This window comes from Aspergillus pseudodeflectus, assembly GCF_044049435.1.
Source record: "Aspergillus pseudodeflectus strain CBS 756.74 chromosome Unknown BJX68scaffold_2, whole genome shotgun sequence".
Lineage (NCBI taxonomy): Eukaryota > Fungi > Ascomycota > Eurotiomycetes > Eurotiales > Aspergillaceae > Aspergillus > Aspergillus pseudodeflectus.
Genome location: NW_027263778.1, coordinates 1,553,270 through 1,580,344, shown reverse-complemented (window position 1 = coordinate 1,580,344; position 27,075 = coordinate 1,553,270). Strand labels below are relative to the sequence as shown.

At 52.2% G+C, this 27,075-nt stretch overlaps 12 protein-coding genes across 12 annotated transcripts; 8 read left to right on the top strand and 4 right to left on the bottom strand.

Moving 5' to 3' along the window:
• The first annotated feature begins 2,102 nt into the window (after positions 1-2,102).
• Positions 2,103-5,018, top strand: BJX68DRAFT_225778 (serine/threonine/tyrosine protein kinase MPS1). Its single transcript, XM_071038426.1, has one exon. It carries the CDS (start codon positions 2,208-2,210, stop codon positions 4,695-4,697), a length of 2,490 nt encoding a protein of 829 aa, XP_070905322.1. The 5' UTR covers positions 2,103-2,207; the 3' UTR covers positions 4,698-5,018.
• Positions 5,019-5,200: 182 nt separating this feature from the next.
• On the bottom strand, positions 5,201-6,258 carry BJX68DRAFT_89657 (mitochondrial 54S ribosomal protein bL21m). Its single transcript, XM_071049956.1, has one exon. It carries the CDS (start codon positions 6,204-6,206, stop codon positions 5,475-5,477), a length of 732 nt encoding a protein of 243 aa, XP_070905321.1. The 5' UTR covers positions 6,207-6,258; the 3' UTR covers positions 5,201-5,474.
• Positions 6,259-6,385: 127 nt separating this feature from the next.
• Positions 6,386-8,219, top strand: BJX68DRAFT_225776 (rRNA-processing protein NSA2). The gene is made up of 6 exons (XM_071038425.1): positions 6,386-6,413; positions 6,481-6,491; positions 6,550-7,053; positions 7,108-7,146; positions 7,197-7,409; positions 7,468-8,219. Exons 1-6 carry the CDS (start codon positions 6,411-6,413, stop codon positions 7,481-7,483), a joined length of 786 nt encoding a protein of 261 aa, XP_070905320.1. The 5' UTR covers positions 6,386-6,410; the 3' UTR covers positions 7,484-8,219.
• Positions 8,220-8,680: 461 nt separating this feature from the next.
• Positions 8,681-9,320, top strand: BJX68DRAFT_89631 (uncharacterized protein). Its single transcript, XM_071049955.1, has 2 exons — positions 8,681-9,001; positions 9,073-9,320. The coding sequence occupies exons 1-2, from the start codon at positions 8,791-8,793 to the stop codon at positions 9,252-9,254; spliced, it is 393 nt and encodes a 130-aa protein (XP_070905319.1). The 5' UTR covers positions 8,681-8,790; the 3' UTR covers positions 9,255-9,320.
• BJX68DRAFT_225773 (putative FHA domain protein SNIP1) lies at positions 8,681-10,397 on the bottom strand. Its single transcript, XM_071038424.1, has 2 exons — positions 9,073-10,397; positions 8,681-9,001 (listed from the first exon to the last, which is right to left on the bottom strand). The coding sequence occupies exon 1, from the start codon at positions 10,365-10,367 to the stop codon at positions 9,387-9,389; it is 981 nt and encodes a 326-aa protein (XP_070905318.1). The 5' UTR covers positions 10,368-10,397; the 3' UTR covers positions 8,681-9,001; positions 9,073-9,386.
• Positions 10,398-10,508: 111 nt separating this feature from the next.
• Positions 10,509-11,839, top strand: BJX68DRAFT_89605 (J domain-containing protein). Its single transcript, XM_071049952.1, has one exon. The coding sequence runs from the start codon at positions 10,578-10,580 to the stop codon at positions 11,460-11,462; it is 885 nt and encodes a 294-aa protein (XP_070905317.1). The 5' UTR covers positions 10,509-10,577; the 3' UTR covers positions 11,463-11,839.
• On the top strand, positions 11,840-14,148 carry BJX68DRAFT_89606 (general substrate transporter). Its single transcript, XM_071049953.1, has 5 exons — positions 11,840-12,372; positions 12,423-12,793; positions 12,842-13,032; positions 13,081-13,572; positions 13,621-14,148. Exons 1-5 carry the CDS (start codon positions 12,216-12,218, stop codon positions 13,976-13,978), a joined length of 1,569 nt encoding a protein of 522 aa, XP_070905316.1. The 5' UTR covers positions 11,840-12,215; the 3' UTR covers positions 13,979-14,148.
• Positions 14,149-15,998, top strand: BJX68DRAFT_89607 (alpha/beta hydrolase). The gene is made up of 2 exons (XM_071049954.1): positions 14,149-14,811; positions 14,871-15,998. Exons 1-2 carry the CDS (start codon positions 14,318-14,320, stop codon positions 15,895-15,897), a joined length of 1,521 nt encoding a protein of 506 aa, XP_070905315.1. The 5' UTR covers positions 14,149-14,317; the 3' UTR covers positions 15,898-15,998.
• Positions 15,999-16,931: 933 nt separating this feature from the next.
• On the bottom strand, positions 16,932-19,663 carry BJX68DRAFT_225769 (uncharacterized protein). Its single transcript, XM_071038423.1, has one exon. It carries the CDS (start codon positions 19,513-19,515, stop codon positions 17,041-17,043), a length of 2,475 nt encoding a protein of 824 aa, XP_070905314.1. The 5' UTR covers positions 19,516-19,663; the 3' UTR covers positions 16,932-17,040.
• An 84-nt stretch (positions 19,664-19,747) lies between these two features.
• On the top strand, positions 19,748-21,258 carry BJX68DRAFT_225768 (uncharacterized protein). The gene is made up of 2 exons (XM_071038422.1): positions 19,748-19,828; positions 19,893-21,258. Exon 2 carries the CDS (start codon positions 20,041-20,043, stop codon positions 21,160-21,162), a length of 1,122 nt encoding a protein of 373 aa, XP_070905313.1. The 5' UTR covers positions 19,748-19,828; positions 19,893-20,040; the 3' UTR covers positions 21,163-21,258.
• On the bottom strand, positions 21,244-22,476 carry BJX68DRAFT_225767 (centromere protein H). The gene is made up of 3 exons (XM_071038421.1): positions 22,203-22,476; positions 21,989-22,157; positions 21,244-21,934 (listed from the first exon to the last, which is right to left on the bottom strand). Exons 1-3 carry the CDS (start codon positions 22,378-22,380, stop codon positions 21,565-21,567), a joined length of 717 nt encoding a protein of 238 aa, XP_070905312.1. The 5' UTR covers positions 22,381-22,476; the 3' UTR covers positions 21,244-21,564.
• A 114-nt stretch (positions 22,477-22,590) lies between these two features.
• atg11 (autophagy protein ATG11) lies at positions 22,591-26,966 on the top strand. Its single transcript, XM_071049950.1, has 4 exons — positions 22,591-22,711; positions 22,809-22,920; positions 22,982-26,738; positions 26,804-26,966. The coding sequence occupies exons 1-4, from the start codon at positions 22,644-22,646 to the stop codon at positions 26,827-26,829; spliced, it is 3,963 nt and encodes a 1,320-aa protein (XP_070905311.1). The 5' UTR covers positions 22,591-22,643; the 3' UTR covers positions 26,830-26,966.
• The last annotated feature ends 109 nt before the right edge of the window (positions 26,967-27,075 follow it).

Genomic DNA, 27,075 nt, shown 5'->3' with positions numbered 1-27,075 from the left:
TCAAACCAGAACTGACTCTGTTAGGATGCTTCAGAGTGAATCTAAGTTCCAGTGAAGAACCAGTTCATGGTGTCTAGAAGTGAGACAAAAAAAGAAGCAAAATCTGTAACAGCCGGCGGTTTGAAGTCAAAGTATAGATCCGAAGTTTGTCCATACGTTTTCTGATCGATCATTGCTGGAACCGGTGTTCCTGACACAAGTTCGACCACTTGAAACTCTCGAAACCCTGGTTCCTGAGGCTCCACTCGACTGGCCCTGGCAGGGACAATCAATCTTAGGATCATAGAATGGGTCGTGAGCATGGGTGTTTTTCGCTTGATCTTCTCAGCCTGGTGGACACAGAGGCAAGATAGAGTTGTTACCAATTGGTCGAGACCGGTAAATCATGAATCTTTTACGTATGTTAGCCAGCCTGTGAGAAGACCGAGTCGCGACCACCACCTGAACAGTGCAAGCGCAGGAAAGCCGGACAGGGGCGAGTTGGAGCAACCAGGGGGCAAGTGCCCTTGTGATGGAGCCTCTCAATTATTGAGACACCGGCTAACAAAATCGACGACTCGCAGCGTGCTGGTGGATTCGAGCAGCGAGTCAAGCATGCAGAGAACCTTGGGAATAGACAAAAAGAGGCCGGGACTCGGCAGTTGCCAGGTCCGCCCATGTGACTGCAAGGCTCAAGGCTGAAGCCAGCTTCGTTCTTTGTCCAGCGAATTCTTGGGCTCTTGTTCCTCGGTTCTTTGCCTCTCTTTCGGAGTTCTATCTTCGGCTTCTCATGGGTCTAAATTTTCAATGGATTGCAGAAACTAATGCTTTTAGGTATCTACCCCTCGAACGATAACAGTGCTGCAAAAGATGACTTCAGCGCCCCGCTAACCGTGACAACACAACCACGACCACGACCCCCGGCGAAACTGACACTGACGTTGAGCCCACCAGCACTCACTCCCACCACCAGCAGCCCTGGCGAGCCTGAGAAGACCAAGGATTAACTATTGATCTCCCAACCATGATCCATCCTCGGAAGAGAGCCGAGAAGACTCAAAATTGCTTTTCTGTCGGTACCGTTTTCCAATAGATTGTGGGGTATTCGGGGAAAATGCAAGATTCGTAGAACTCTCCGTGCTGCGGGCCCGTTATCTTCAACGACTAAAGATTTCGAGATACATATCTCAATTCTCGGAATAGTAGTATTGACAGACCAGCTCTGCATCTCAACCAAAGCCTGAGAGCAAGACGATCGAGGGCCGTAGGTCGAGAGCCCTCGGGAGGCTGACCCTCTCAATACCCCTTTTCCTGTTCCTGAATCCTGACGCTAAGAGGCTGCAACATGTATGCGCCTCCCCCAGCTTCCATACTTCAGAATTGGAGGGCGGCGCAGTCTGTTCCTGACTAACAGTCAAACACCCCTGCTCAAACGCAAACGAATAGTTGTTGCAGGCAACCCACCAGGAAGCATGGATCTCTCAGGCAGAATTTTATGTGCCAATTTCCCTGGGAAGCAGTCGGGATTGCGATGTGACCTGTTGGCTGTGTTGGTCAAAGGGAGAGGGCTCGTTTTTGCGACCGATTCTGCGGGACGGTCTGGAAAGGAGCCCTAGGAGGACTGCGAGTTTCACAAAGGCTACAAGGCCATAGAAAGCGAAGCCGACCGTCTAGTCTAACCCAAAGAACTGGGCAGGGGTGCTGCTCATGTTCCACGGGTTCTTTTATGGTAACGAACGAGTCGTACTGTAAAATCGACAGGTTGGTGTTTTGAGTCTTTCGCTTAGGTACTAGGAGTAGTACGGAGTATATCTCCTGCTTCCCTTTCGATCGTACTACAGTACCCCGTAAGCTCGTAGTCCATACTCTGCGCCCATACCAATTCTTGAGTGAACAAGCCTTCCCCTGATCGACTGAAATAAAGCTAAGGGCATCATGCCATGGAGATTTCCAGGCAGATCGAGCCTGATAAAAGGAAAAAGCATCAAATCCTCTGGAATTCGAGGGTTTGTTGACAATGTGGCCAGCTGCCTAGCAACGGGCGATATCACGTGATGGACCCGAAGATCTCCAGTCAACGGCTTCCAACCAGCCTCCCGTATTTTGTTTATAGAGACTTCGACGACCTATACACCAACAAAACCGCGACGCAGGTGCGACCGTCGCCCCGGGGAATCATCACGGATGCATCGAAACTCGTCAGGCCGCCTTACCTATGAATAGACATAATGGCCTTCCCGAATTCTCTCTCCACCGCCCATGCCTCTGCTCTCCATCAACAGCCATCCCGACAAATGTCCCGCGCCTCGATCTCTCGCTCCGGGTCCAGGCGCACTTCCCCAGAAATCCGGAATTCCGCCGTCTCTCGAAGCAGCGCTGGCTTGGTTCCTAGGCAATACTCTGCTGGCGACAGCTCCGATGACGAGGTACCGGAACCGAAATTCAGTGCATCTGTCAAGGCACTTCTTGACGAAGATGGCGTGAACCAATCTCCCCGACTGAGAAATAGGAACTTGGACGAATACCACCAGGATGTGCGCACAGGTTCTGCCGCGTCGAGTCGCGAAAGACGATCTCGGACCGCGTCGCCTCTCGAGCAATCGAACGGCAGCCCTGCCCCACGAGTGGTCCGCATAGCGCCTTCTCTTGGAAGCGGCTCACGGACTCGAAGGGAAGGGTCACAACTGTCAAACGGAGAGAATGCGGAACCAGAGGCGAAGAGGTACTCGAACGACTTCATTACGCCTGCCCCAAGGACGCGAAGTGTACGCATCAATGCCTCTCGAAGTCACACCCGGTCTCCTACATCCATATCACCGTCTGAGAAGCGATCAGCAAGCCGGAGCCCTCTTGTCGAACATGCAAGCGCCGGTCGATCAGACGACGAAGGAAAGGTCAAATATGACGACAACGCCCCTCGTATTGGCACGTCCTCTGTACTTCGATCTCGCAACCCTGAAGACATTGGTGTCCAAAGTTCACTGCGTGTGAAAAGAGTGGGCAGACTAACGGGTACATTCCTCAATGGGCCTGCAAGACGTGGCATGCTACGACGTCAGAGTGAAGAGAACGAGTCGCCTAGCTATCTCTCGGATGCCGCCAAAGACGCTGAGCTAGGTGCGGCCGAAACCGCCGACTACCATTATAAAAGCAGCGCAAGAGCCTCGTCACCTAAGGTATCATGGGTGGATCCTCACCCGCCAGGGAAATCCTCGGACTACAGGCCTGTTTCGTCCGGTGATGGACCATTTTCAAGATCATCCTCTCCCAAGTCTTATGCATCACACTCCAAGTCAACGCCAGGGTCATCCTCAGACGCCTCCTCCAAACCGTCGAGTTCCAAAGAACCCATCTTTAAAGTGCCTCCTCCTCCAACATTACCATCCGCTCGTGATCAAGAGAATGAGCCTCCGCCAACTTTCAAACGCGTCAAGGCCCAGGGGTTTAATCTGCTCGACAAGCCTGAAAAGCTTTCAGTCATCTACGGAGATGACAAAAGGGAGTCAGAAACTCCGGCGGGGAACTCCCCCAGGAAGATTTTATCAACCCGAAATAACAACACACCGCACAGGCCAGCTCCACCACCTCCAAGGATGTCCGTTCTAGAGACTGCCACGGCAACAGGAGGAGCTGCTACAGCATCCCAATCTCGTAAGAAACGAAGCCAGGTCTCAATCAACCACAAACCGTTCACGCGCTTGGATTGCATTGGCCGCGGAGGCAGCTCCCGCGTATACCGAGTCATGGCTGAGAATTATAAGATTTTTGCCCTAAAGCGTGTGAACCTCGAAGATGTCGACCCAACCACCTTGGCTGGCTACAAGGGGGAGATCGACCTTTTGAAGAAGCTAGAAAACATTGATCGTGTGGTACGACTGTTCGACTGGGAAATGAATTCCGACAAGCATACACTCAGCGTTCTCATGGAGATCGGAGAATCAGACTTGGAGAAAGTCTTGACGTATCGCTTAAATGCGGAAGATGCTACCTTTGACATCAACTTCACCCGATACTACTGGAAGGAAATGCTAGAGTGCGTGCAAGCGGTTCACGAACACAATATCGTTCACTCTGATTTGAAGCCGGCCAATTTCCTCCTCGTCCAGGGTCGGCTGAAACTTATCGATTTTGGAATTGCAAACGCCATTCAAGACAATACCGTCAACGTACATCGTGAACAACAAGTCGGAACTCCAAACTACATGTCCCCAGAGGCCCTCGTTGACTCGAATGCGTCCCTTGGACTCCCTGCAAGCGTTGGAAAGATGATGAAGCTCGGCAAGCCGAGTGACGTATGGAGCTTGGGATGTATACTGTACAAGATGGTGTACGGTCAACCTCCTTTCGCAAAGATCCCCAAGTACTATGAACGGATCATGGCCATTCCCAACCCGAAAGTAAAGATTGATTTTCCAGCCTTTGGAGTCGGCGGCGTCCAAGTACCTCCTGGACTCATCCGCACACTCAAGCAATGTTTGCAACGGGATCAGACACTACGACCAACGGTCAGCGACCTTCTCGGTCAACAAGACCCATTCCTATACCCAGACGCACAGCTCGAGGGTGCCGTCCCCATCACGCAGGACGTCCTCGGCAGGATTCTATTGAACGTGGTCAACCACTGCCGAGTGCACGGTGTACCCAACGATGAAGAACTAGCCGCCTGGCCCGCTGGCTTTTTTGCCAAAATCAAAGCAGCCCTAGAGGAAACCCCCTAACCAAACATTCATATACCAACTACCCGACCTGACACAACTATTTCCTTTGTTCTTGGTTTTGGCTTTTGACCGTTTGAGTACGCTACGACTTGACTACGACTTATTTGACCTAACCTGACCTGACTGACTACCTTGGTTTGTTTCCTTTTGTACGATACGCTTTTCAGGTTCCGGTCTCATCTTTTTGGATTCATCTCATCATTGTCTTGGGTACTGGCCCGGTGTTTTACGGTGTTCCTGGGACTGCATCAGCTTGGTGTGCTGTTAGCATGGTGTTTTGAGTTGATCTTGAGATATACTTAATGGTTCTTCTTACTTGGCTTCAATGTATATATTTACTTGAGAATAGATTTCGATAAACTACTTTGTCATACGTATTCACTCTTGTTTGTGAGGGTAACCAGAGTATCCGGATCAACAATGGCTCTGTAGGGTTCGACAAGTATAGAGCTAAAGTATTTGACGACGTCTCTATGTCACTCAGGTGTAGAAAGAAATTGTTGGTTAAAGATGTGTAGATGTGGATCTGTTGGCAGGCTCCTGGTTTTCGTGTTGCGTCTACTGAAATTCGAGCGTCGAAGCATGTTCTAGACCTAGTGATACAAGAATATATATCGAGGACTCGGCGTCCGCACAATATAAAGAATTGACAGTCCGGTTCCAATTGCAAACCGATGCAACATCAAATACAATACAATAACACACACAGTGCAGAAAAATAATAATCTCTCTATCTGTACATAGGCATAGCCAGCTTCAAATGCCACCAACAATCAATCAGGCCTTCTCCTCCTCCTCAACAACAACCCCCTCCCGCTGCAACTCCTCCACGGACTTGACCTTGACCTCCATGACCCGCAGAAGCGTATACCGGTGCTTACTTGTAACCTTCTGCACATGCCTCCTTCTCCGCTTCGTCTTCTCCTTCACCCTAAGCGGTTCCGAATCCACACCGAGAACCCGAACACGGCATTCAAACAGCCGCTCATCAAGATAGGGCGCGCCCTTGAGCGTAAATTCGCGAGAACCAAGTAGAGATGCACGGTTGAAGCGGAGGATGTCGCCCGGAGCGACATTTGGCATGAGGAAGGGCAGGCGCAGGTCGTCGCCTTCTGTGAGAAGGTACGGGCGGTCGTGCAGGTGAGCCGTGATGTAGTGCGGCTTTTGGGCTGTGAGGTACGGGAGTGTAGAGAGGAGGGATTGCGAGACTTTTAGGGGGGTTGTGAAGGTTGGAGCGATGGGTTGTTTGTTTTCTGGGACGTCCGCGCGGGTTACTAGGACCGGTGTCGTGGGAGTGTTGTGGGTTTGCTGCAAAATTGGTGCGGAAGATTGCGCTCGCGGGATTGCGCTCAATGGCTCTGCTGGGGGAGGGTTGGTGGTTGATGTTGTCGTCGCGGTGGACTGGTGCAGGCAGGCCCGGAAGGTAGTTGTGGTTGATGTGAGGGATGGGCGAGCGGCGTGCTCGAGGGGAAGAGAAAAGGCCCTTGCCAACGCAGAGCGGGAAAACATGGTGAGTAGTACAGAACTCTTTCTGCAATGGTGTTCGAGGCTGGGGTTGACTGGTCGGCTGATTGAAGCTGGCCGGCGAGAAAGAAAATCGGGATGGAGATAACAGGTCACGTGAGTGATTTATCGCTCCAAACTTTTTTGAGATCGCCCGCTCCAGCAACCACCATCTTCATCCTCCACTTACCCCCGCCGTATATCCTCATCATGGTATGTTATCCTTCTCGAAAGTGTGCTATACGCTCCACGGACTTCGCTAACTGATTTTCAACAACAGCCTCAGAACGAGTTCGTCCAACCACCCCTCTTTTCATGCCACCACCACCCTAACAATCTTGTCAAACAGGTATATCGAGCGCTGGACGAAGCAGCACGGTAAGCGTCTGGATCACGATGAGCGTGTCCGCAAGCGCGAAGCCCGTGAGGCGCACAAGCAGTCCAAGGATGCACAGAACCTCCGCGGTCTGAGGGCCAAGCTGTACCAGCAGAAGCGCCACGCAGAGAAGATCCAGATGCGGAAGCGCATCAAGGCACAGGAGGAGAAGAACGTCAAGTCCTCTGCGCCCAGCGAGCCCTCCAAGACGCCGTTGCCCCAGTATCTGCTCGACCGTTCGCAGGCTACGAATGCCAAGGCCTTGTCCAGTGCTATCAAGGATAAGCGGGCGGAGAAGGCGGCCAAGTTTGCTGTGCCCTTGCCCAAGGTCAAGGGTATCAGTGAGGAGGAGATGTTCAAGGTTGTCAATACCGGAAAGAAGACTCACAAGAAGTCATGGAAGCGGATGATCACGAAGCCGACCTTTGTTGGAAACGACTTCACCCGGAGACCTGTCAAATATGAACGTTTCATTCGGTGAGTCGAGGCGTCTTTTAGTCCCTGCGGAAATATATACTAACGGTTGCTTAGTCCTATGGGTCTGCGTTACAAGAAGGCCAATGTTACACAGTATGTTCTACTTCTTTAGCTGGGAACCGGGTTTGCTAATATTTCTCCAGCCCTGAAATGGCCGTCACCGTACAGCTACCCATTCTCTCCGTCAAGAAGAACCCTCAGAACCCTCTTTACACGCAACTCGGTGTCCTTACCAAGGGAACGATTATCGAGGTCAACGTGTCCGAACTCGGTATCGTCACAGCAGGAGGAAAGGTCGCCTGGGGTAAATATGCCCAGGTTACCAACACTCCCGAGAACGACGGCTGCGTCAATGCGTACGTCTTCCTCCCCCTTCAGCCCGCCTAGTATAAAATGAACTAACCGCCGTCACAGTGTCCTTCTCGTTTAATCACCATGACGATAGACGTTTCACGGCGAGTGTCTCGCTTTACATTTGATACCATTTCATGCCCTAGAATTCATTGTCTATATTCGCGGATGGCGTTTGAGGCGCGCAATGTTGTCAGTCATGTTCGAAAAGTATTCTCAATGCCATTTTTGCCTTGACTTTACACATACACGATTCCTTGTCAACCCTAAGTCCATGAAGTATAAGCACTCTGTCTCGAAAGAACACCCCCAATTGTTAAAGCCCTCCAAGTCATACCGCATTCTTATGACTGGACTCTACAGTGGGCGTAGTTGTCTTGTCCAGGAGGGCCACCCACTGTAATTTGAGGAAGGTGCCCTGGAGAGTTATATACACTCTGAGGAGGCGCGACCGACCTGCAGTGGCCCATCGCACCTGCCTTTTGGGAGCTATGGCTATTTCAGGAAGGCGCGAGCATTATTAGTCTCTAGAGGCAGGAGCGACCGGGGCTTGGTAGGCCGCACCTTTCTCTAGCAAGTGTTTGTCCCAAACAGGAAGGCACGATGTGTTCTACAACAAGGGAAGGTGCGACTCACCCACCGCCCTTCGCACCTTCCTCAAGTGTGCCACCATTTCAGGAAGGCGCGTATGGTGAACAGAAGAGGCAGGAACGATCGAGAGCCCTGAAGTATATTCATCGCACCTTCCTGTTAAAGACCTACGAGATTACTTCGTAAGAGCATATCATACTTAGAAACAGGAGTGACTGAAATGATGGCTAAAAATGATGCGGTCCGGGAATATATTTAGCACCGTCGCCTACTTTCTTTGTTCGAGGAACAGGTTCAACCTTGCGGAGTACAATTTCGGATTTTCTCGGCCCTCCATGCGAAGCGGGCATGTTGTGCGGGCCGTCGCAAAGGTATATTCTTCCCGAGATTCGATGATCAACTCGGAGACTCACCCACTGCATCAACGACCAACAAGTAGTAGTTCTCCATGCCCCAGCGGTTCGATTCCATAAACTTGAACTAGTACAAGAGCTACGTAGTACTAAATCATCGTATTCTATAAGATCTCAAAATGGAGCATGTGTTGAAGCTCTAGCCGGATCCCTCGTCGGGACCGACGTCATACATATTCATGTCAGTGTGACGACATTGAACGAACAGAATCCATCAATCGGTATATATACAGAGGCAAAGAGCTTTGCAGCTTCGAACTCATACTATATTTCCAAACTTCAAAGATTCGACTCATAAAATAACCATTGACACTTCGTTTTCCTCCTCCACACGCAATACCAACCCTAATCTATCACCGATAACCATCTACACACTATCACAATGTCTTTCCTCACACGCTTCGCTACCACCGCCCGCACTGCGGCTCCTCTGAGCACAGCCCGTGCTACACCCTCCGTTGCAGTTGCCGGCCAGAGATTTGTTTCCTCAACGGCTAAGCGCGAGTCCGGACCTATTGATGCTACAAAGAGTACCCTGAAGAAGGCGGACCGCGTTGTTTCTGACGCTGCAGTCAAGGGAATCGAGACTGGTGGTATGTTCTCGCTCCTCTTTTCTAGTGATGCATGGATTGATTGTCAAGAGTGGATGTTAATTGATGTACAGAGGCTGCCGCAAGCAAGGTTAAGCAGGCCGTCGGAAGTTCAAGTGGCGAGGCAGAACAGAAAGCCGGAGAGCTAAAGGGCGAGGCTGCCGAGTTGGCGGGCAAAGGCAAGGGCAAGGCACAGGAGGTTGCTGGTGAGGCAAAGGGAAAGGCTAAGGAGTTTGCCAGTGACGTGAAGTCATAAAGAGATGTTGACGATTTCTTTGATTTGAGATGTACTCGGATATGTCTTTTCCGGTACGCTGTATAGTATTATTTGCGAATGATATGATGATGTGATCAACCATTTTTGTTGCGACTGATTTTCGTAGTACGTCTAGTCAGGTTGGGTAAGCATAAGGACGTACTCGCGAGAGCTCAGGCCGAATTGAAGCATATCCTTGTCTCGCAGTTCGACGTATCGTCCCGCAGGAGCCAGTTCCCCGTTAACCTTTGAGCCGTTAGCGCTTTCGAGGTCGATCACGTACGGCTTGACTTTGCCGATGCGGTCTCCGAATTCGTTCCTCTTCTCAACGAATCGGAATTGGATTGCTGCATGCTGCTTCGAGCAGCTCGGATGGTCGAGCGGAAAGTCCACAACCAATCTTTCTCGTCCAATGAGCCAGCAGCTTCGCTCGTTCAATTCCACCATCTCGAGTAGATCCTTCCCCTTGAATACGTAGAGCCGCCATGACTCCTTCGCTGGTGGTTTGCGCGCCTCGGGAGGCTCGTGGTATTTGAGGACAACTGTGCCCCCACCGACAGTCACCGTGTTACTCTCCGCAGCTAAGCGACCTGTATTACCGAAATTGGGCTTCTCTTTCTCAGGCGGAGGGGCCTCGTCGTCGCCGCGTGGAACCTCTGTCTTGTATGCATCTTGCTGGGAGGGAAGGGGTGCTTTCGAGCGCGCCGGCAAACTTCTGTCGGGTGAGCGCGAGCGAGACCGTGAGTAGCTCCTATTTCTCCGCGAGGACTTTTCCTTATGACTGTGTGAGAGACGGTCGTGACGGTCGTAATGTCGGCGATGTGAGCGTTCCTCCGGGGAACGATGTCTGAGTCTTTTCCGATCGTCGTCTGGATCTTCTGTTCGTTCTGGATGACGGCGCTCGTACTCTTTACGATGACTGGTTCGGCTGGACGGACTGTGTGACGAGCGTCTTCTTGAACTGTCCCTCCGCGAGCTCCGATGGTGTCTGCGTGAGCTATGCGCATAATCGTCGTCGCGACGCCGCCGTTGCTCGCGATCGGGGCTTCGAGAGGCGAAAGACTTTCGCGAACGCTTGCGATCCGTGTGGTCGTCTTCCCTAGATGAAGGCATCTTTTATTCCCCGAGGTTGCGACACTGGTGAGCGGCAGCTTCTGTAAAAGTAACCGAAAGATCTCTCTATGCACGGTGACCCACGTGACCGGTCCCGGATGTCGGAGCTGCGGCGAGAATGAGTCCGCCGCATCACCCCATCATCCATCTGCAATGCATTAGAGGCACATCGGGAGAAGTATATAGTACTTCCTTGTGAAAACATGCGGAATGCTCAGGAATCCCAAACAACTTTGCTATAATGGGTTGCTGCTGCTAGGCCAGCCCTACCCCTCACTGCTATCCTCATGCCACCCTCGCTCACGACCCTACGCCACAGCTCATGGTGATTTCTCAGAGAACGACCTTTCGTGGCCGTCCACTCCATCGTTCACTCCATACGATGTATTCGGTCAAGCGAGAAGTGCTCCATACTCGAAACAGCGCTACTACGACCTAGTTAAAATTTACCATCCCGACCGGCCCTGCAACGGCCACCCGCTATGCAAGGATATCTCTCCGGAAGTGCGACTTCAGCGGTATCGAATCGTTGTCACGGCTCATGAGATCCTTTCGGACCCCACGAAGCGTGCGGCCTACGACCGGACAGGGACGGGATGGAGCTTTAGCCCTATTGTTGCTCGCCGTGGGAGCGACCCAATCTATAGCAATGCGACCTGGGAGGACTGGGAGCGGTGGCATAACCGGAATGAACCGAAGCAGCAGAACATTGTTGACCATAAAACATTTGTGACGTTCGTTATACTTTTGTTCTTCATGGGTGGCGCCCTACAGGCCTCGTGGATTACGCAAGTCAGCACTGGGTATGATGATAAACTGAGAGAGTTGAATGAGCAGTCTACGCGGTTCTTGAATGAGCGCCGGAAGCACACGGTTAATCAGATGACTTCAGCGGATGCAAAGGTGCAGCATTTTCTTGTTCGAAGGGACCCTTCAGGCTATGGGTTGAAGGAGGAAGAGCAAGGTGTTTATAAGGAAGTTCTTAGCCCTAAGAACTCTCCATCACCTGCAGAAGCGCTCGAGCCTGCCCCCGATCGTCCTAAGGGAGGGCAAGACCACCCGACTCAAGCTGATAGTGAGCTGTCAGTTCGATGACCCGTCTCGACCATCGTATACATCCGTGTACTCTGCATATTGTGATCATTACCGGAATCCAAGCGATGCGGAAAAAGTGGTCCACGATGCCGACTGTCTAGAGCCTGCGTCCATACCGCAAAGGACATTGGCAACAATTGTTTTGAACAAGATAGAACACACCTAGGCCCATCAATCAGAAGAACATATCTCAACTCAAAAAAACGTTTTGCAACAACTATCTTTCCAAGGGGGTGATTCTCCGTCTTTGAATCGGGTTATCCGACCTCAGCGCAGCAGACAACCAGCTCGGTTGAAGACAGACCGAATCAATATTCAACTTGGCTCACTTTCTCACTGGGGCTGATTCGCGACGCAGCTTCATGCCTGGTCAAGAGGTCGGTGGCGGTGGTTGTCCAATAGTGCATACAGGGTTATCCGACTCCACAGCTCGGATATCCCAAGGTTTTGGTGCGTGACGACCTCTGGCTCCTTTGGACCAAGCTTAATCCCGAAGTAGAGGATATTACTCTTTTCAAACGTCTTATTGAAGGGACGCGTAACCATATGTGGTAATCTGTGCCCCAAAGCCCTCGCTTTTCGGGGTATCTGGAGCGAAGCATGGCGACTCCGCATTTCCACCCCATGGGGGCCCCGTTTCTTATAACTCCGGGCCTCTCCATTGTTCCACAGTCTCTTGAGCAAGGCTAACCCCTTGCCCTTCTTCCATCTAACTGCGACTTTGTATAGACGTCGACTCAACCTTCTGCAACCATGGGAGACAAAAATGCTGAGGCCATTGCGGCCCATATCGAGAAGACGATGAACAATACCGATGATGCAGCCGAGCGAGGCCGCCTTATCCAAGAGCAGGAGAGACAGCTGAGCATTTGGGAGACGATCAAGCTGCACCCACGAGCTGTCCTGGCCTGTACGTACCATGCGTGTCACGACATAGCAGCAACTGACATTGGTCGACAGGCAGCGTGGCATTTGCTGCAGGCACAATGTTCGGATATGACCAAATCAGTAACGGATCTACGATTGCGATGCCTTCATTCCTTATGTACTTTGGCAATGTAGGACCCACTGGCTTATATCTCCCGTCAATCTGGACTTCATTGTGGACGTCAATGACGTCTTTACTTCAAGCTATTGGAGCTATATGCATCGGTATGGTATCGGACAGATTCGGACGAAAGTGGCCTGGGGTCATCGCTGGGATTATATCCATTGCTGGAACAGCTGTTATCTACTATGCGAAGAGCAGAGGCGCTCTGCTTGCTGGAAAAATGGTCTGCGGGTTGGCGCTTGGCGCTGGTATGGCTATTGGGACGAGTTATGCGTCTGAGGTGAGTTCAATCTGGTACTACAGACTAGGTATGGGCTAACCCGTCTAGGTTGCACCGTTTAGACTTCGCATCCCGATCCAGACGACTCTTGTGCTCTTCATTGTCTTCATGCAGGGCGTCGCGCTGGGTGTCGTCAGGATCTTTGTCCCTAATATGGATGAGAAAGCTTTCCGCAACGTCTTTGCGATTCAGTGGGCTGTTGGGGGCATATTCGCGATTGCCTGTCTTCTAGCCCCAGAGTACGATTTCCTTTCGCATAATGCTCTGTTCAGATACTTACTTTTTAGGTCACCCATTTTCCTAATCAACACCGGTCGCGTGGACGAAGCAAAGAAAGTGATGCAAAAACTGTACAGCTCCAACTTTAGCATCGACGATAGAATCGCCTACCTCGTCAAAACCATTTCAGAGGAACAAGAACAAGAACGGATCTCGGCGGGCTCTTATCTCGACTGCTTCAAGGGGACAAACCTCAAGCGAACACTCACAGTGATGTTCCTCTACAGCACAGCAAACCTGGGCGGTGCTGCATTTCTCTCGCAGTCGATCTATTTCTTGCTTACGCTCGGTCTGCCCTCTGTGCACATCTTTGATATATCGATTGGGGGCTTTGGACTGGCAATCATCATTATCGTATTGACTGGAATTATCGGCAAATTCGTTACAAGACGGAGGATGCTCCTTGCTGGGTGCTTGATAAACCTCGCATTCCTTGTCGTTATCGGCTGCCTATACTATGCGCCTGGTATGGGACCCGCTTGGGCCATTGCTGTCTTGATGTAAGTTTCTTCCCTCTTAGCTTTGCTAGAGTTTCATTAACGGATCAGGAACGTCCTCATCTCATTCCAAACCAGTCTGATGCAAGCCGTCGGCTGGCCCATCGCTGCAGAGATCTCCAGCTATAGACTCCGCGTCAAGTCCCTGTCGATTGGCGTATTCGCGCAAACCCTCTCCACATGGATTACAACCTTTACTGTTCCCTACATGTACAATGTTGACTCTGGGAACCTGGGAGCGCGCACTGCGTTTCCTTTTGCTGGAATAACTGTTCTTCTAATCGCGGGGGCATATCTGCTCGTACCGGATACGACGGGCTTATCTACCGAGGAGATTGATAGGTTGTATGAGGATAAGGTGCCTGTGAGGAAGTTTAGGAAGTATGTGCCACAGGGAAGAGAGGAGTAGATACTTGCCACCTAGTCTGATTTACTGATAAGCATGATTGGTTACTTGTTCCTGATTTTGTTCCTGAATCCTTCACAAGCGAAGACGAAAACCGGATCTATCTGCCGAGGCTCCGCACATCGTCATCTTCTCCGCAGTCCCTTTTCGCAATTCCTCAACTTTGCCGCCCATTCTACTTTATTTTTGTCTTCCACTCTCCTTCGCTAGAGAATCCTTCATTTCCTGGCCGGTAGGCCTGTCTTATACTTCCCCCCTCTCGCTGTTCAGTCTTTCCCACGCAATTGCAGCCTTACTCCGCACCCGGTATTGCGCGCATACTCTGTGTTCTCACACACCACCATGAGCGCCCTCGGAAACCCAGCAGCGCTGTTGAAAGCACTCATTGCTCGAATCCCTCTAATCCTGAAAACCGTCCTCCTCCACGGAATCGGGCAATCTAATGGCTTTGGAAAACAAGATCTCCGCACCGAGTTAACTGTCGCGGTAATCCGCTCGTTCATGAGCCATGGCGTCCCCATCGGCAAGCAGCAAAAGGGGACCATGCGGGACCCAGGGATCAAGGGTCCACTGTGGGTGTCCAAAGTGACGATTCAGCAGCCCGAGGTTGATGTGCAGGAGGCTGTTATCCGGGCGATTGAGGAGTTGAAGTCCGGTGGTGAGACGTATGATATCCCTGGTGTTGGGCCGGTTGAGGCAGAGTGGACGGGGTATCGGAGGGGAGTGCAGAAGAATACGCTACAGCCGGAAATCTCCGAGGCGGAAAAGTATGAGCAGCTCAAGAAGGAGTCGCCGGAGGATATGGTTGTGCTTTATTTCCATGGAGGGGCTTACTAGTATGTGTACTTCGCCCTGGGATGTCAGTGTTGCGCGGACTAATCTCCGTGTACAACAGCCTCATGGATCCCTGCACTCACCGAGCAGCGGTATCTCAGATCTCTAAGCGAACAGGCTCGCCGATCCTCTCAGTGCGCTACCGGCTTGCGCCACAAAACCCCTTCCCTGCTGCTCTCGTGGACGCCCTTGTCGCATACCTCTACCTCATTTCTCCACCCCCAGGCTCCCTCCACGCCCCCGTCCAGCCAAACAGGATCATACTTGCTGGCGACTCTGCAGGAGGAAATCTCGCAACGGTCCTCCTCCAAACCCTCCTCACCCTTAACCGCCTCTCCCACACCGTCCTCTTCCATGGGAACAAAATCCCCATAACCCCACCAGGCGGCCTCGCCCTCTCCTCCCCCTGGACCGACATCTCGCGATCCATGCCCTCGATCCTCAAGAACGCACTGTACGACTACCTTCCCATTCCTCTTCAAACCCTCAACTCAGACACCGACTCCTCTAACCCTGAGAAACAACAACAACCATTCCAACCCCCACCCATCCCCTCTGACGAATTCTGGCCCGCCTCCCCACCCCGCGTCGACTACTTCGTCGACGCCGAAACGATCACACACCCGCTCGTCTCCCCTCTCGCAGCTCCCATACACCTCTGGAAAGATTCCCCGCCCATCTTCATCTCCACGGGCGAAGAAGCCCTCGCCGACGAGGGCCTCATCCTGGCACGCAAGATGCATCGGGCGGGTGCGCCCGTAATCGCGCAGCAGATCGAGGGCATGCCGCATTGTTTTGGGCTTCTTATGCCCGGATCCAAGGCCGGGAGGGCGTTTTACGATGACCTTGGGGCGTTCTGTTATGATGCGGTCAATGGGAAGATAAAGAAGGGGAGTGAGGGGGTTGGGGAGTTGGAGTTTGTCGGGTTCAAGCCAGAGAAGAGTGCGAGGGTGTCGCTTGAGGAGGTCGAAGGGCTGTTGGAGGATGAGGAGGTTGAGGAGGTACTGAGCCGGGCCAAGGAGTGGAGAGTTGAAGGCGAGAGGGAGCTTAGGAGGATTTGGAAGGCGGAGGGGAGGGCGCGGCTGTAAGTTTTTCTTCTTCTTAGTCCGATAATTTATTGTTGTATATAAGTTATGTGATACCTTTTGTTATTCAAGTTGGTATTGTCTATAGAGTAATATGTAAGCCACGGAGTATGTATGTGAGAATGGCGAATTAGGGCTAATAATCGGGATCGGAGTCCCATCAGTAAAACTACGGAGTACCCATCATTGGAGAACCGGAAACCACGTAGTTATTTCTTTTTCCCAAACGGCAGCTGCGAGTCCCATCGGGCATATTTGTTATTCACAAAATGGAGACTGTCTATATAAGTGCAATAAATAGACACAGTATATATGCAAACCCTAGATACTGTTACGTACCCTTGCAAACACATCCGCTCCAGACATACTGTCAGAGAATACCCCAAGATTAAGAAGTCCAAGCAAATACCCTAGGCAAACTGTACGCCCCCAGACCTCATGTATCCATGTTTTGAGTATTAGTCAAGGACCCTCCCCGCAATCCTCTCTTGCCTCGGACGGGGGTTACCAGCCCCCACCGTCCCTTCAAGCCATATCTCATCCAGTTTCCCCTCTCCAATGAGGAATGAACCCTCTAGTACGTGGGCGGACTATACATGAGCTTCATGTACGCACTAGACATGTCAATTTTTTTTTTTTCGAACTCTTGTCCTTGAAGGGTTCGTCGGGGTCTATGGCCCGTAAAGGACTTAGGGTTTGCTTGGTAATTGTTGTTGAATAGCGTACAGCTTCATATGGGAAAAGGTGGTGAAGAAGAGGAGCAAGATAGGTTCGAAAGTGTCTGGGAGGGTGTTGTAGGCTGGACAAGACTGCTGGTAACCAGCTATAGAGATGGGAAGCTTCAAAATTACATAGATGCCATGCGATGCCTTGCCGGGTGAAGACTGATTCCGTCCATTAGGATCCCTCTTGGTATTTACATACCGCACTTGAAACCTGTGAGCTATTCTATGGTCGCTGGTCGGTTTCTACCTAAAAATCGTCAGATCTTTAGCGTCTGTAAAAAGTATGCTGTCGATTCAGCTGGAAAGGATATATAGCTCTTGAAAAACGCCGCGGTTCCACCAGCCTTGCCCACAACCAGCCCTTTAACGCCAGTGTGCTAGTGCCAAAATCAAAGTAACGAAATAGATACAAGGCAGCATGCTAAAGAAACTCGTCTTCGTCCATTGATACATCGGCCCATGGATCATCAGGGACTCCGCCCAGATCTATTTCTGGCACAGAGTCTGGGACGTGTGTCTCCTGTCTCCATGTCCATTGTGATAACGGCGGTATAAAGCCGCCCGAGCTCGAGGTTGCAGCGGCGGTAGCGCTTTCGATCCGAGTGCCTCCGATCCAGAGCTTGCTTGAGAGGTTGAGCGACGGGGGCTCATCATCCACGTACCCATCCGAGAATCCCAGTAGTTGCGTGAAGAACCTGAAGAAAGCGACGAGAAGAGTCCAGAGCGGTATTAGGATATCCGACAAATGAAACCACCGCCACATCAGAGTTGGGATCACAAAAGGGAAGCGCGGGGCATCTGGGTCTAAGCAGTTACCTGCACAATTAGGGCTCACAAAGGGATGACAGTAGTAGTCGCACATGGTGGATTCCGAGAGATACCACATCAGTGGGATGAGGGCACACCATCCTAGTAGAGTTGGGTGGAGCTTCCACCAAGCATTGCCCTGTTTCCATAAACGTGGAAGGGGAATATTCGACTGGACCATACCGCAATTCGAAGCGCACTCGCAGCTTCTCAGTGATTGAGGTTGTTTAGGATCTGTCTGTTTGGGTGGATTGCTGAGGGAGGCAATGATATACTCGGTATCGCGAGAAACACGGTTTCCTAGCTGGTTCAACCCAGTCTTTAGATGCGCCATAGTGTCGGCCAATGACTGCAACTTCCCCTCAATGCGCTCAAAGTCTTTCATATCCGACGATGGTGCGGACTGCGCGGACTCCAACTGGCCAATGACTTGCTGCTCATAGGCGGCATCATCCTGCTCTTCTGCCTTAGGGTCATCGGATGGCTGCTGATCCAAAATCGCTTGAAGAGACTCGATTGTATCGTCACCCACGTCTAGGGATTCCTTGTTGCTCTTGTGATCCTCCAGAACCGTCTCCAAGGCGCTCTTTGGATGATCGGGCAAGGTTATCGCAGGTTCTTCTTGTGGTTTGTTCACCAGGTCGCGCGCGGGATTATTTGATTCGCTTTCCGAGTATTCATCGGATCGCTTTTCCTCCGCTATGCTCTTCTCCTCTGTTGGGGTTTCCTTGTTTGGGGTTTCCTTCGACGGTTCTTCTACCTTTTCCCATTGCCCCTTTAGTGGTTCAAAGTTCGGTAATGATTCTCCCGTGTCGACCTCTGCGTCATCTTCATGGATTGTTCTTTCCACTAGCCTTCGTTGCCCCCAGATCTTCGTCGGGCTTGGTTGTAGAGTAGTAACGACATCCTTTGGCTGCGATGGAGGAGCACGCTGGGTCATTGGTGTATCTATCCAGGCGCCTGGCGCAACGGGCGTTTTGTCATAGACACGCCTCCCTGTCGTTGTCGGTTCCGGAGTCTGGTTCGGGCTCTCGGTCCGCGCAAGCCTTCGAAGCAGTTCATGCGAGTCTCGCTTTGACGGACTGCGCTTGGTGAATGTCGAACTCGGAAACGTGAAAATAGGTGTGTTTGGAATATGCTGTCCTCCAGACGGATACTCTTCGGGGTGTTTAGGTGATGTCGGCGCGTGAGGGGGGGAAGGGCGCTCGTAGTGTGAGCTTGTTGGGCGGGATCTGTTCGTCTCTTTTTGAGCAGGCTTTTGTTCGCTGATTTTGACACTCGGTTTATCTGACGGTCGGGAGGGAGTCTCTCCAGCATCAGTGGATGTTCCAATCCGGTTTCGCTTTAGACTTTCCATCCACTTTGGGCTAGGCCTCGCCTTGCTACCCCAAGTCGACGGCACATTCATTGATGGCTCTATGCCAAAATTGTCTTCTTCAGGCACACTTCGATTTTCCGACTCTCGTCGCTGTAAATGTTCCGATGAAGGCCCTGTAGCAAGCATTGATCTGTCTAGTACTGGGGAGCGACTGGTGGTGGCCCGCTTCAAGCGCTCCTCATCCCTGGACGGGTCGACGACTCGACGACGGGGCGATTGGCTTGTAAAACTGGCGTCCGAGGCGCTGGACAACCGGTGTTCTTTTCGTGAGCTCGTAGTGGGTACTCGTCTATTGAGCTTATCAGGATTGGATCGGAATATAGCATTCTCGTCGTCGGACGGATCAAAGTCAGTAAGGCTGTTGGCGTCATCAATCTGCCTATACGCCTCTTCTAGCTCTGGAGGATTCGAATGTAAAGACATGGCGCTGGAGGTCCGTCGAGTGCGGGGTGAGGGGCGTCGCGTGGGTTGGAGATTGAAAAGATCCTCTTCGTCGTCGCGCAATACGTACTCGAAGGCATCTCCGAAGGTTCCTGTGTGGCTGAACTTCCTCCGGTGCCGTGCAGGGGATTCGTCGGCAGGACTGGGACTAAAAGACGCGTCTAAGTTAAGAGTCACAGGGCGGGCTCGACTGAAGGGAGAGTTGTGTTGCTGTTGCCGTTGACGACGCGACCATGCTGTTTGGCCAGTTTTGCGCTCGGGGGTGGGCATTGCGAGAGAAGTTGCGCCATTCACTCGGGCACTGAAGGGCGACACGCAGGATAAGAATAGAAGAGTGTTATATACACGCGTGGTATGCAATCTCGGCAGTAACAGCAGCGACGAGGGCGAGAACAACAATAATCCGCGGCGATCTTCATACAGTCCAAATCAGGTTAGCGGCGCGGAGTGGACCAAAAAGTGCGATGACGACTCGGAACCTTGAAAGCTTCACTTTCAATACCTCACTTTTCTCTCACTTGCACGACCCCGAGTACTACTTTGAGTCATAGCAAGCCGGCTCTCAGTTGATCCAAGACACGCGGTAGGACTCCCGCCGTCACTGTCGTCGTCCAAGCACCCAACTGACCAACATGTGACCCTGTCAGATGTACTGATCACCAGCTCCTTTGGCTTCGTGGCTCCAGACGAAACTGCTTCGAGAGCTGTATAAAGCTGTTATATATCTCCGGCGACCAGTTTACCTCGCGTTCAATCTGTTCCTGTACATACTTAAGCTATATCCACCACTTCGCAATGGCTAAATCCGCCAGACGCTCCGCAAAGGGAAAAAGCCCAGCAGCATCCCCATTATCCTCCTCCGGAAGCTCAACTACGAGCTCACAATCTGGCCCTCTACCTCCGTTCACCGTCGCTCCAAACACTCTGAGGCCTATCCTCCCCCTTCTCTCCAAAGACGAAGTGTATCTCGTTCACATCGACACCTCTGCCCTCGAACTGAAGAAACAAACATTCATCATCCCCGCCATAACCAACGCCGCCATCGCTGCGATCCTCGCCTACCGTATCTATACAGGGCGTACCCTCTATCCAGCCCTTCTAGCCACCGTAATCGGCATCTCGAATCCTCTAACAGTCGACGCCTCAGCCCTTTCCTGGCCGCAGCTCGTCTCCCTCATCGTCCGCCGCACATTCCCCGTCATCCTAGACTACTTCCTCTTCGCGACTTTCATCCCCTGGCTATTTAACTTCTACCGTGGTCCCATCCAATGGCGCCGCTCCGTCGGTTTTCAGAACCACGAAATCATCGTCCGCCGCAGTCAGCCCGCGCTCAGCAAACCCCTCCAGCGCAACCGCTGGATCCGCGAAAACGACGAAATGCGCGACAAGATCGTTGCGGCCGTCACGCCCGATCGCCTCAATAAGACAGGCTACCTCCTTGTCGACGCAGACTGGGCCCTCGACTACCCCGCCATGATCAAGGCACATGCCCTCGTCACCCCTCCCTCACAAAAAGACTCAACACCCGCTCTCCCACTGGACGAATTCCGCACCGCAGTCCTGGTTAACACTGACATGGACGGCTGGCTAATCTGGCGCGTTGGTGACGAAGACACGCCCGAGGGCCGGACACGCACGAAACAGCGGGACCAGATTATTGCGTTCAAGGACAAGCTCTCGGACATGGGTCACGAGGACCTGTTCTTCCGCTGGGTCGAGCTGATCCAGTACGAGAGCACGCGGCCCGGTGGGTTCACGGCGGAACGGCAGCAGGCGGCGATGGTGCAGGCGAAGGCGCTGTTCGAAGAGGCGGGTGTGGATTTTGCAACGTTTTGGGCGGAGGTCGGTGGGATGGAGGGCTTTGGAGATACGGAAGGAGAGGGGGAGGCGGATTGGGGCGTTGACCAGTTGGATTAACTTTGTCTATTTCATTTCCATTTCCTTTGATACCTCTTGAGGCTTCGCTGGGCTCTTCCTTAGCTCAGGTTTTTCTTTCTCTTTTTTTTTTTTTTTGTTGACTCCCTCGGCGTTAAATACGACTCTACTTTTTGGCTGGGCGGGCGTTGGAAGACTATAGAAGGGGCGGGTCTATGTACACCATTATTCACGTTATTGGATCTATTGTCATGCTCCAGAGTATTCCGTAGTCTTTGCTTTGGAGATTGTCAGCGGTTTGATCCACTTTACGCCGAAAGACGCGTCAGCAAGAGAATGGGGGAAATGTCTTAGTTAATCAAAAGTATACACCATAATCAACGCCTCATGTCAAGGCAATCTACATCAGTGTAGAGCCCATAAGCCTCGTTTTTCAGCAGCTCGTCAGTCATTGGACTCATCGAGCACCAGAGCCGTAAGATTTTCATCATCCGCCCAATCCACACCACTACCCACAACAATCGCACTCGTAACGCTCTTCATCAGTTCCCATCTCGCCTTACTCTTCTTGTAACCAGCTTCAAGCTCCGAAAGCTGCTGCTTGAGCTCGGGGTCATCGAGCTCTTCCCTCCAGGACTCATCGTCCTCTGTAAGCTTTAACAGTTCACGTACCAACTCTTGATTCTTCTGGTGAAGCTGCACATTCTCAACCTCTAGAGTTGACAACTTTTTCAGCGTCGCATTATGCACTTCTCCTAGATTCTCTTGCGCCAAGGACAGGACATCGCGTCTGTTGACAAGACGTAAAAGAGCCCTGCTACGCGTCAGCGCGGACATCTTAGCAAAAGATGCAAGGCGTGATGCTTACCGCTCAGCAGGGGATACACCTTTCAAGTGAATAGCTTTGAGAATAGGATCTGTTATAAGTACGGTGCCGACCGCCTTTTTCCTAACAGTGTAGGTGGCTCGGGCGTCGAGCAGCTCGCGTTCTGCATCCGCAAGCGCTTCAGCGCTGTCCGTCGAGGCCGACTCTAGTTCTAAACTCGTCAGCGTGTGTACTCTACATAAAGAGCCGTACGCACCTTGCTCTAGAATCGCCTTTTCCAGTTCCTGCTCCTGTATCTGATGATACAGCTGGAGGATTGTGGCTTCTTTGTCTGAAAAAGATACAATGTCTCGGGGATCGTCAGCTGCCAGATCCAGCAGGGTGACCTCACCCGCACTAAGATGAGGCTGGCTACGGGCCTTGGATGATGACATTCAGCAAGGCCCCGTGGCGGGTCAGAAGCAGCATCGTGTGATAGTGGATGGTCAAATAAGGTACTGTGCCCTTAAACCAACACTAACAGCCCGAGGGCCTGGGCGGTGGAGATCCCGGCGTGTGAGTCCGGCCCGCGTCATTCCCAAATACAGCCTAGACTTGGGGAAGCTTCCCAAAAGCGTTCAACGCTCCCTTACCATCCTCCATCCCGCATTCCTCACCAGAAGGACTTTTGAGCTGCTTGGCTCGCTTGGTGAGGGGGATGTCTTTGCACGTCTATATCGCTCACACCGGTGAGCATCTGCTGGCCGACATCTCGTCGTTTGCTACGTATGTTCTCCGCCCGGCGCACATGTGCCTTCCAGGCGCCGGTTTCGCTATCCCGAGCTGAGGCCGCTGGCTAACATTGACATCTTTACGCTACTAGGACGGATACACTTCGGGCATGGATTGCACAAAATACGTCAATACCGCCTCAAAGACAGATCTTGATGACTTCTCGAGGGAAGAACGTCAAGATCCAGACGCTCGCCACTGAGGTGCGCCGCCGACCGTCAAGCTTTCTGCCGGATCCCAGAGCTAATTATTCTCCGAAAACAGAACGAGATATTCGTGTATGACAGACGATACGTTAGCGAACAAGACAACGTTGAACCCCCAAAGCTTCCCTCACCCCCTGCCTTCCAACTCAACAACCCGCCCGATACGCTCTCCGATCAAAACGACCTCCAAGCCTGGCAAAACCTTTACTCGGCTAGAAAAGCATGGGCATTTAAGCTAGCGGAAGGCTGCGAAGCGGTGGAGAGACAAATCTTTGAGTACAACGAGCGGACGGAGATCGTCAACCGAGCTGCCGGCGTAGCTTTAGAGAACCTCAAGACGCACGTGGTCAGCTTGGAGGCTCGGTTTCGGGAAGCGCAGGAATGGGCGAACGATCTCACAAAGGAGCAGAAATCGGCGCTGGAAAGTTGGAAACGTGCGCTTACTGCGTTGGAGAGCATCCCTGCGCGAAATGATTTCTCGTTTCTAGGTAGGCCGTCCACGCCCAAGACGGATGTGGATAGGTCGACGGGGACGTTGCTGGATTACGTGGATTCAAAAGAAGTGCACAAAGCTGGCTCAGAAGCTTCCGCAGCTTCTTCGCGGTTTACTCACCAATTTGAGGGACTTCAGAAGGCGGTCGCGGATATTGCTGCTGATACTCAGAAGCTGCTCGATGATGCTCCCCCTACAACCTCCGACGGAGTGGAAAATCTCCTGCAAGAGGTGGAAACATTATCTAGGAAGATACAATCCGACTACGAACATGTATTGGCTTTGCCCAATAATCAAAAGACCCTGGCCAATATATCTAGGCTTGCCCTCAACCATACCCAGGAGCTCCTGCCGTCGCTATTGGAGATCGGCGTCGAAGTGCGTGAGGGCTTGAATGACGCTGTCAGACGGTACACTAGTGCAGCAAAGGCCGCCCTTGCCCACACGAAATCGATATCTTCCATCGAATCTCGACTGGCTGATGTGCAAAACCAAATTGCCAAACTCGACTTCCACAGCGAGGCTTTCGATCTGCTGTACTCCGTTTTTCACTTGCCCCTTGTCTATGGATCGGTGTTGATAGAGTCAGTGAGGCGGCGGGAGTTTAACGATAAAATGAAGAGCGACTCACTCACCCTGGCGGAAGAAATGTCCGTATTTCAGGATGAAGAGCAGCGTCGACGGAAGAAGTGGATGAAGAATATGGGGGAGTTCCTCTCAACCAGCGACACCACCACTCCTGGCATCGAGGTCAACCTCCGAGGCCATGAATTTGAATGGCCAACGGTAAGCAGGAAGGAAATTGAGGCATACATCGAGGAACTGAAGACGAAGCCTGGCATGACGAATGCCGCTCAAGAGTTGGCGCAGGTCTTCAAAGAGCTTGATGCACCCACGCGAGTACAGCGCCGTAGGGCGAAAGCTTTCAAACAAGGCAGTATCTTTGATACGAGTCGCAGCTCGCTTTTGCTTCATAGCGACGAGATGGTGCGGAGCTTGAGAGACGAAAAGCTAAAGTTGGAGGAGAAAGTACGAGGGTCGGAGAGCAGAATACGAAAGTTGGAAGATCTTCTTCACCGACAAAGCCATCTAGGTCGCCCCTCGAGTGGAAATTTCTCCATCGACTTTCCTAGTTCGCCAGCATCTCCTCACCCTGACCCTATATCGAGAAGATCCTCGGTCTCGTCAAGGCGAATGTCTTCGAACCAGACGTCGGAGGACAAGAACCTGGTGAACCGTATTGTCCACCTGGAGGCGGAACTTGCCTCTGAACGAGACACCGTGCAACGGCTTCAACGTGAAGCGCACGCGGAACGACAGTCCAACACCGATAAGATGGAAGAAGCTCAGTCAACAAAGAACGATCTGATCGGAAATCTCGAGGCTCGGCAACGTGAGTTTGACGATGAGCGGAGGTATCTAGAAGGCGAGGTGAAACGGTTCAAGATCCGTGTTGAGGAGCTCGAAGAGGAGTTAGATAGAGTCATTGACAGTCGCGACCACGAAAAACAGAATGCCGAAGACCGCATGCACCAGCTGGAACTGGAGTTGCAGGACGCTCATGTCCGTGCGGACGAAGAGATGCGGAGGGCCAGTGACTTGCTCGAGGAGATGCAGTCGCATAGGGATGCAGGGAACCGCTTCCGCGCCCGTGTGGAGGAGCTCGAGAAGCGTGACGCCGAACATAGCCGCAAAGATCAAGATATTTATCATGCTCTGCACGCCGCTTTTATGAATCTGTCACCGGGTGGTTCCGTTCCCGACGAAGCCGCCGACGTTATCAAGGCAATTGACGTGCTGTCGGAAGGTTTAACCATTCATGCAAAGACGGCTGAAGACAACGCCACAAACGCTGCAGCAGAGAATAAGACGCTCACGGAGCAGGTCGAGAAGATGGAGTCGGATGCCGAGGAACTACGAAACCTGTCGGACAAGTACAAGGCGGAACTGGCACAGGCCCACGAAAGTCTTGATCAAGAAAAATTGAAGCTAGCTTCCCTCGAATCTGAACTTAATGACGAACGAGAAAGACTTCTTGAGCTAGAGTCTAAGCTTGCTGCAGGCGAGACAGGAGCCGGTGCTCTCCGAGAACATGTTGCAGAAGAGGAACAAAAACTGACAAACATGTCTCATCAACTTGCCGAAGTGGAGGCTCGCGCTCGCCGGTCAGAGGAAGAGGTAATGCAATGGAAGAAGCGTGCAGAATCTCTATTGGAATCAGATCGGCAAGCTACGTCCAAGACCAAAGTCTATACAACAAGATCACAAGAGCTCTCGAACCAACTATTCGCCCAAGTGGAAAGGCTGGAACGTATGTTGGAACAACTGGGCTTTACTGTCATTCGGCAAGATGGTGAAATAGTCGTCCAACGGTCCTCCAAAGTCAATGCGCTCTCTCAGACCGCAGACACCCTTAGCCAGTCTGGCGTGGTGTCTGTCAAGCCAGACGCAAACCTCCTGGGTTGGATGTTAGCTGATAGTCCTGAAGAACAAACTAGCAAGTTTGCAGCTTTTATGGAATCACTACAACAGTTTAACATCGAAATCTTCGGAGACGCAGTGGTCAAACGAGTCAAGGACATTGAATTGCTTGCGCGGAAATGGCAGAAAGAAGCCCGCGGTTACCGAGACAAGTATCACCGCATGCAAAGCGAAGCCCACGAGAAGATCGCCTATCGGACCTTTAAAGAAGGTGATCTTGCCCTGTTCTTGCCAACCCGGAACCAAGCCATCCGGTCATGGGCCGCTTTTAATGTCGGCGCACCGCACTACTTCCTCCGTGAGCAGGACGTACATAAGCTCCAGACTAGGGACTGGCTGCTTGCTCGAATCACCAAGATTGAAGAACGAGTAGTTGATCTCTCCAAGTCAATGAACGGCGGCAACCCTGATCGCAGGTCAATTGGAGAGACTAGTGATGCCGCTTCCATCGACGACGAAAACCCCTTTGAATTATCCGATGGCCTTCGCTGGTATTTACTTGACGCCACAGAAGAGAAACCCGGCGCGCCAGCAACCCCGGGTCTAGGGAAGAGCACCGTTGCTCCCGCACACGTCGACGCCCGAGGAAGCATCCGCCTCAAACGCACCCCAGCTGGCGACCACGTCACAAAAACCCTCACGAAGAGCCTCGACAGCCGCCGAAACAGCTCCGCCTCCAACAAGAAGGGACCCGCGGCATCTTCAACCCGAGCAAATGACTCTGCATCGGATATCGCCCGCGCGTCTGAGGGAGATCCTAGCAGTACTCCTGCTGCTGCGAGCTCTCAGCCCAGAGAGTCGGCGCCCATCTTCGACGAGGTTCGCCGTGACCTTCTCCAGGGTCCGTGAACAAATCCACGGTCCCTTTCAGACTCCTTTGCCAGGGCTGACAGAGCTGTCTTCTAGGACGTGGAGCGATTATACGTGCGTGAGCGCGGGTACCCGCGCCATCACACTGCAGAACGCTTAATGTCTTCTTCTGCTGCCTCTTCACCACCGCCCTATATCAACGCATCGTCATCGTCTGTAGTGTCGACCCCAAGTCGGCGGCCGAGCACGCGGTATCGCCCCTGGGAGAAGCTGTGGTCGGTTGATTATCGGCTTGAAGGAGGTAGTCAGTGAACGCTCGGTAACTTTGCCCTCTTTCCCTTCTTCCTATAATAGCATACTTGTTCGTT